The sequence below is a fragment of the Thunnus thynnus genome, chromosome 4 (assembly GCF_963924715.1).
Source record: "Thunnus thynnus chromosome 4, fThuThy2.1, whole genome shotgun sequence".
In the NCBI taxonomy this organism is placed as follows: domain Eukaryota; kingdom Metazoa; phylum Chordata; class Actinopteri; order Scombriformes; family Scombridae; genus Thunnus; species Thunnus thynnus.
In genome coordinates, this window is record NC_089520.1 from 34,725,166 (window position 1) to 34,733,243 (window position 8,078).

Here is an 8,078-nt window from a genome sequence, read left to right on the forward strand (position 1 = left end):
TGTCCAGAAACCATGGTCAAAAACTTGCACACTGCTCTGAAACTCCTGTCAGAAACCGCCAACAAAATAACATTCCACTGCATGCACTGACTCGGACGCTGCATGGAAAACAAGCCAAACATTTCAAACATTTCCAGCAGAAAGAACTTGTTAAGAACAAAGGACATGAACTGAAAGGAACAACAGTCGGCATCAATGACCAGTTCCCCAGATAGATAAATTAACAGTGGAAAGTAGCTACTATATCCATCCTCAAGCACAGTAGACAGAAGGCCAAACGGACATCTCTGGTGGTTGATAAACTTTACAGTGAAGGACAGCTATTCTGAAACTTCACCATTAATACCCTGGCTCTTCTCATATTCACAAAAAACAACAGTATAAATAAAAATATTTTTGTTTGTTTTTATTTTAGGTTAGGTTAGGTTTTGTTGATTATCGTCTATATTTTCTCACTTGTGAGATTGTGTGATGTCTCTACCTATGTTCTGTGTTTATACACTTTGCACCAATAAAAAAAAGGAAAAAAACAAACAAACAAACAAAAAATAACTATCTGTGATATTGACAGTGGAACCTGAAGTTAGTGCAGGCTGCTTCTGTCATTCTGTAACCATGGAAGTTAAACTGTAACCATGCAGACAAACCCATTGAACTATAAACAGGAGTTGCCATAAAACTACACAACAGGACCTAAAAACAAAAGAAAATAGGTAGGCTATAGGTGTATAAGTTAAATGCTGAGTATTCTGCTTGTTCCTGCTTATTTCTGATTTGTGTTTGGTTAATAGGCAATTTTATGGGTAACATCCAGTGTTAGCTAGCTATCAAACTTACCCTGAGGCGTTCACTTCAGGAATTCATGTAACAATATCCTTTGACTCATAACATACAGCACAATGTTTATAAGGTCAAGTGAGTGTTTTATTGATCATAATTCTATTAATACTATCTACATTGCCCTGATTAATGACTAAGAACCATTTAAATGTTAGCAAGCTAGCTAACTTGCTAACATTTAAATGCTAGCTAGCTTGCTAACTAGGTCAATTGAGTATTTTATTGATCATAATTCTATTAATGCCATTTACATTGCCCTGATTAATGACTAAGAACCATTTAAATGTTAGCAAGCTAGCTAAAATTTGCTTTGCTGATGTTTTATGCAAATGTTTTATGTTCTTCATAAAACATTTGCCAAGCCATGTTTGATGGATTATGTGTTTGTTAGCATAGCACACTTGTAGCCTACAAGTGCTTCTTTAGAGTGAATAAAATAAGTTTCCAGTAAGATACAGTTATTTACAGACTCTCTCAAGAGTGTGTAACTAATTCTGGTGTATTTACAATGACCTTTCTATGGTTAATTTCTCAATGCAAACTTTTCCCAAAATGAATTAAATGGTATGAAACAACTAAAACATACATGTAATACATAATAGTCCTATGCAGGCTCATACAGAGCAAGCAGCTTTTGGCTTTTAATGTTTTAAGAGATTTTAAATAGACAAGTACCTTTGAAACTCCCACAGAAGACAAATAAAGAACTTAGGATGTGTAAGATGTTTATCAAATTTTCACAGCAGAGCAAGATTTGACTGTCAGTAACCTACAATTGCAGACAGTTCAGTCTGGTTGAGCTTGTTGTATTTCCTCCTGTAAGAAAACGTGGAGAGACAAAATGCAAGGATGGATCTCTTCAAAGTGCCGTAGTTGCAAGGGCAGGTGTGCTGACAGATTACTGATCTGATTGGGTGATTGGGTTCAGGAATGTGTTTGGACTTTGGAGTGGTTGTGGTCAGGATAGCAGCTGGACTCTAGACACACCGACAATCTGTGATGATTTTATTGGTTGGTATTTGTCACAGCTGGTCAACATTCATGATGCACCATTCAAGGAAATAAGAAGTGGGATTTTGATATGCATTGTGCAATACTAGAAAATTAATCATGCATTGCCTTTATTGTTAATTTACTGTATAATGTGAAATAGAAATATATAACATTTATAATATTTCATGTCACACCGTGCAATAGTGCAAAGTTAGTGTGCTAATTTTCAGTCAGTTTCACTTCATGTGGTATGTGGCATGTCGCAGACTTTTCTGAAATACTTTTGGAATTTGAAAAGCCAGTGATCCATGTTGCTTGCTTGCTCATACTTGAAAACATAAACTAACTTTTTAGACATAAACACCCGCAGCATTTTGTTTTGTCTTACTCATAAAGACGCCAAAATATGAGCAAATGTTATGCTGCTATGAGCAAACAACCTTGGTTCTTTAGAGTTTTGTACCAATTATCCATTAGTTATTTATGCTTATGAGAGTATTGGTATATGGAGGCCTGATTATAAATCCCTAGTCAATTAGTTGTTTGTCATTCACAATAAGCTTCGAAAATGTCCACAGAATACATTTGCAGATGTAATGCAAAGCTAACATAGACACAAAATAGTCTGCATGTGACCTATAAGCCACATACTGCACATGATCATGCTTACAGCTGTGAATGTATGTTACAGTTACCATGGACGAAGTCAAGTTGGCCTGTACAAGCTCAAATGAGTGTGGTGCCCAGGAGGCCAGCAGTCAAAAAGACACCCTGCTCGACCTCCACAACCAGATCGCACATCTGTTCTGCACCAGACTTAGTGAGAACTCCATCATGGTCAGTATACCATAATGTAAAGCTGTGTAAAGCTATGTAATAATGCAATACCATTTATTTGTTATCATATGTTATTAGGCTTGTATAACATTGTAATTACATCTGAGTGAACAAAGAGAAGATGACAGGCATGGAAGCTACGTTTTTTTTAAATATGAGGCAGTCTGTCATTGTTCTGCAGTGCCATTTCTGCTCATTTGTCCAAGTGATTAGAATACAGAATGTGTACATTCAAGGCCATCACTAAAATGTTGACTGAAAATGGCACTGCATTCAAAAACGCAAGGGGCTAAAGGTTGGGAACTACTGTGGACACGCTGCCACAGATAGACTAGTTTGATCAATAAACTAAGATAAAGTTTGAGGGCTTATTAGATGCCAAAACACTGCACTGTGGTTTATAATACTATGACACAAGCTTTTACAACTCTGACATAAAGGGCTGCAACTAATGATTATTTTCATAACCAATTATATCAGATGATCAGAGTCTAAGATAATATCTTCAAATTGTTTTGTCCAATCAGTAGTCCAAAACCCTGTTATTTCAGTTTACTATCACACAAGACAAAGAAAAGTAGCAATTTCTCACATTTAAGAAACTGAACCTAGCTAATGTCTGGCATTTTTGCTTTAAACAGTTAATTGATTATCAAAATAGATGCTTAACTATTAGTTGATTAATCAACTAATTGTTTAAGCTCTACTGAAGTTATCACAGTGATAATCATCAGTGTGTAAGCAGCATGTTACAGTTGATGATGCTGGAGATCAAGCTAGTTTGAACTACATTATATACAGTTAGCTAGTTTCTCAACCTAGGGGTTGTTTATTCAGGTATAAGAAGAAAAAAGCAACAGTTTGATACACAAAATAGGATTCTCTGGGCCTCAAACAGTTATTTAAATGGAACCATCTGAGAAGTAACAACTCATAGACATCTGATTTATGACAAGGAGACACAACCAGACACTGCTTTTTTGTAAGAGGTCTTAATCTCAAAAGTAACAAGTAACTAAAGCTGTAAAATAAATGCAGTGGAGTAGGAAGTACTGTATTTCCCTCTGAAATGTAGTGGAATGGAAGTATCATGTGGCAAAAGTACCTAAGAATTGTACATAGGTACATTAATTAGGTAAATGTACTTTGTTACTTTCCACCTCTGTGTCTAAGGCATGTATTTATGAGGACAGCGCCTGTAGATTCATAAGTTCATGTGATGTGTTTCCAAGGTGATACAGGAAAAGCTGCAACTCATGCAAAGAAGCTCTTACTACTTGGAAATCCAGCATGATGATTCGCTCCCAACTGCAGACCAGCAGCAGCAGACTTTAAATTTGTCTGACAGTACAGTGTTGTCTCTTATTGACCAGCGGAAGCTGAGGCGTGCCATGACCCTGGCTAACACCCAGGTGAAGCTCCTACTCACTCTGCTGGGAATGCTCTACGAGGAGATTATCAGTGGCTGTCGGGAACTTGAGGTCTTCATCATTAAGTACGACCAGGGTTTGGTGGACAGTGACATGGCAGCTTCCACGCAGGAGAAGCTCCAGCGAACCCACCAGTACCTGAACGACTTTGAGAGCAGGTTGACTCGAAATCTCGGCCCGCTGGACCTGCAGAACCAGCTCATCCTGAACACAGGTCAGTACCCGATGCCGCAGCTCAGCGCGTCTCTGGCCATCAAGATGCCGGTGATGTTTGACCGGTGTGAGTCGCGTGTGACATCCAACGCTGCACACCTGTGTTGGGGAGTCGCCAGTCAGCAGTCTAAGGAGCCCTGCCAAGAGTTTGAGATCCACATGAAGAGCCTTCACCCAACTGCTGACCAGGACCAGTTTATTAAATCTACATGTCAGTCATACAGTATACACTTCAACAACCTTACCCCTGACAGGTACTATCAGTTCTCTGTCAAGAGAGTTGATACTGTCAACTTGGTCTATGGACTGTGGACTGACACTATCATCCTGAAGACCGTGAGTGTTTTCAAATGAGAGCTTTTTGAATATGAAGAGAATTCCCAGCCTGTGTATATTTACTATGGGGAATATATTTGACCTGTTTTATTCTCAATAAAGGTGCTTTTAGGAAAAAAAAAACATTTACTGGAGGACAATGAAGTTGAGAAATGAAGAATTGTTTGTACACTGCACAGTCACCTTTTATGGAACCTATAGGCAGAAATCATCTATACAAATACATTAGTAAGGTCCAACATCCACTGGATACTGGGATTTCAATCTAGGCTACCACAAGAGAAACTTTTTTGATTGAAATTTTGAATCCTTTGAGGATTTTGTTCTTGATCATCATCTTGTGTTTCATTTCCATCTCATTTTTTTGTTACTTGGGAGACGTTTAACTTCCTTCCTCTAAATTACCAGCTTAATCAGGTCAGACAGAAGCACTACTGATTGGATTAGATCAGATAAATTGTCTAATTCGTTTCAGATATGACCTGATGCATTCAGGCATCCTTTACTCAAGTCAAACACGGCTAACCAAGGAAATGATGAAAAGGTCCTGCTACATCTCTTGTTCTTTGTCTTATTTTGGTTAGCAAACAACAGAACCTGTTCCATCTGCTCCTGCTCTCTGTGATCACCTATACTGTGTTTTGATAGAGCTAAACTCATGATTTAGTTATGAATTTATGAAATATAAATAGAAATAAATTAAATATATTTTATATTTTCATATTTTTCAGTTTCTCTGAACAAGGAACAGGGATACAATTAAACATAGATAAAATAGTGATTTGATTGCGGGTCATAAATACTATCTGTTAAGCAGGAGAACAGTAACTGTACTGTTGCACTGAGATGATTATGAAATCACAATTTGAAGATAGAATAGAATATACTTTAGTGTCCCTGTGAGGAAATTTGTCTTGGACTCTGTACTGCTGTTCCTTTCAAAATACAATGAATATACAACCAAAAAGAAAAAAAGTAGCACAAGTATATTTAGCAGTACTATACTCAACCATACAGTACATACCTGAGGCCAGCAGCACCTTTTACCCTCTTAAGTTTATAGTACCAACACATCTATGAACAAATAACCATTTAATCTACAGCACAAAGTTTGTCTGACAAAATAAACATAAATACAGGTTGCAGGGATGATCAGCTACATTAAAATGCATGATAATAGACAAAGTCCTTCAAATTCTCAGGAAATTGGAACATCTACAACTCCATGACACTACAAACTCTATCTGCTGATGAAGATCATGTGATATGATGGTAAGCTCCAGAACAGCTACTAAATGGAACTTTAGGGTAAGATTCTTTTCTCTTATTATTATTGCAACCAAAGTTAGAATAATGTTGGTTTATATATATATTCCTATATAGTTTTATATATTTGTTTGTTATAAAGTTGCTGGGTTGTTTGCTTACAACTTCACTCAATCTCAAATCTTACACCAACCATGGCTAACATAGTCCCGACGATGCAGATTAGCTCATGATGATATGGTACTTGTTGGTACTTGTTGGCCTTGTGTGTGAGGTGGAAACTGAAAGAGACTGTATTTAGTTTAGTTTCTCCTGAGTGATGCTGTGAGGTGAGTGTGCTTCACATAAACGTAGGCGAAACTTAAGAGTTTATTTAATTCAGCAACAAACAAGACACTCTCAATAAACTTCAGCCTTTGACAATCACCAATCTCCAGTTGAAATGTCAGTACTGTAAAACCTGATGACTTGGTTCAACTCAAACTGTTTGAGGAAATCAATGGCCTTGAACCATTTAAGTTTATGAACTCAAACAATTTAAGCATGAAAAATGATATCATTTGCATACAAGTAACTAAAGTATTTATTGTTAAGGTAATTTTGGTAAATAAAGTTAATAGTACCAATTTCATTGAGTTGATTGAATTAAAACTAAGAAGTATTTTAGACTTTAGTAGAAGTCTACTTTTAGTAGAATTTAATTGAATTAAGTAAGACTAACTTAAATGAATCTTCTTTACACAAATGTTATCACTTAAGTTTCCTTTACTCAGTTTTCTTCCACTAAAGCAAATTATTATATTCTAGTTGTGACAACTTTGTAGCTACTCAGTTCACTTGAGGAAACCGATTGCCTTAAACCTTTTTAGTTGGAATAGCACAATATAAACACACATGTCTGACACAACTTAAACAATTTCTTTAGCTGAATGCCGAACACTCATGACTAAACACATAACATTTCAGTGTTCACAGCTCTCGAAACGTAGTTTACTCCTCTCCACTTACTTTTGTTTTTCTTGAACCTATTAACAAAGTTTTCAGAAAAAACACCCTTTTAAAGTTGAAACTTAAAAGTTCAGTAGACCAACTCATCCTGAAAAGGGAATACATGTTCAGTGTATGTGACTGTTATTGTACAAATGATCAAGTTTATAAAAAGGCTAGTGATGAAAAAGAAAACATCATAATGCCATTGCCTCCAGATTTTCACATGCAAGTCAAAGCAATGTGTAAGCTTAAAGGATAGCCTTGAAAAAATCTTAACCAACCCTGATACAAGACTCACTGGCCATATGTCCATGTAAATATTTTTGGTGTGTATAATAAGGGATGCACGATATTATTGGCAAGTCATTGGTATTGGCCAATAAAATTAAATATCGGCATTGGCGATTTCTGCCGATTATGAGAGGCTGATAAGTCACCATCTCCTCCGCCGTCTGACTGCGCTTCCCTTGATGGACTGTGTCACCCTGATGGTCCCGGTGCTTCCTCTGCAGGCTCCACTTCACTCAAGCTGCCCGTCAGACCCGCTGCTTCTTCCCACTTTAACCCGAATAACAAACCGGGGCTCGGTGCTCCACATAGAGAGCAGGGGTTAACGTTAGCTGGGAGGCTAGCGAAGCCTAGCTGGCTCCTCCGGTCGCTAACGCTCCGCTAGCCTCCCAGCTAACGTTAGCCCCGGCTCTCCATGTGGATCAAACTGGACCACCAACCCCCGATTTGTTATTCAGGTTAAAGTGGGGAGAAGCAGCAGGCCTGTCGGGCAGCTGAGTGAAGTGGAGCCTGCGGAGGAAGCACTGGGACCGTCAGGGTGAAACAGTCCATCGAGGTGCGGTGGTATTCAGCTGCACAGATAAGAAATCCCTCGGCTGACAGGATGTACCACTCTGTTTGAAAAATAAAAAAACTTCATCCTCTTCTTTTTGGTTTATAACAGCGGTTGGCAACCAGTGTATTGGGTGCATTATCGCCACCTTCTGCTCCGGAGTGTGGACGAAAGATTCAATCCTACACATTAATCCTGTCTGCCTAATAAACTCAAAGAAAACTCTACTGCTCCTCCCACTTGGCAAGTTCATTAAAGTTTTAATTCTGAGCTCCTGAATCCAGTCTTCCAAAATATTCCATATATTGTCTTTCTTGATCATACATAGTACA

General features: G+C 37.8%; 1 protein-coding gene across 3 annotated transcripts; it reads left to right on the plus strand.

Annotated features, from left to right (window-relative positions):
* Positions 1 to 581: 581 nt before the first annotated feature.
* Positions 582 to 4,774, plus strand: LOC137182156 (fibronectin type III domain-containing protein 11-like). 3 transcript variants are annotated; one of them, XM_067588464.1, is made up of 3 exons: positions 582 to 713; positions 2,525 to 2,670; positions 3,903 to 4,774. In XM_067588464.1, exons 2-3 carry the CDS (start codon positions 2,530 to 2,532, stop codon positions 4,665 to 4,667), a joined length of 906 nt encoding a protein of 301 aa, XP_067444565.1. In that variant the 5' UTR covers positions 582 to 713; positions 2,525 to 2,529; the 3' UTR covers positions 4,668 to 4,774. The 3 variants fall into 3 exon arrangements, with proteins under 3 accessions (XP_067444565.1, XP_067444566.1, XP_067444564.1); XM_067588465.1 differs by lacking the exon at positions 582 to 713 and adding an exon at positions 739 to 915 and having other exon boundaries at positions 4,044 to 4,774; XM_067588463.1 differs by lacking the exon at positions 582 to 713 and adding an exon at positions 743 to 915.
* The last annotated feature ends 3,304 nt before the right edge of the window (positions 4,775 to 8,078 follow it).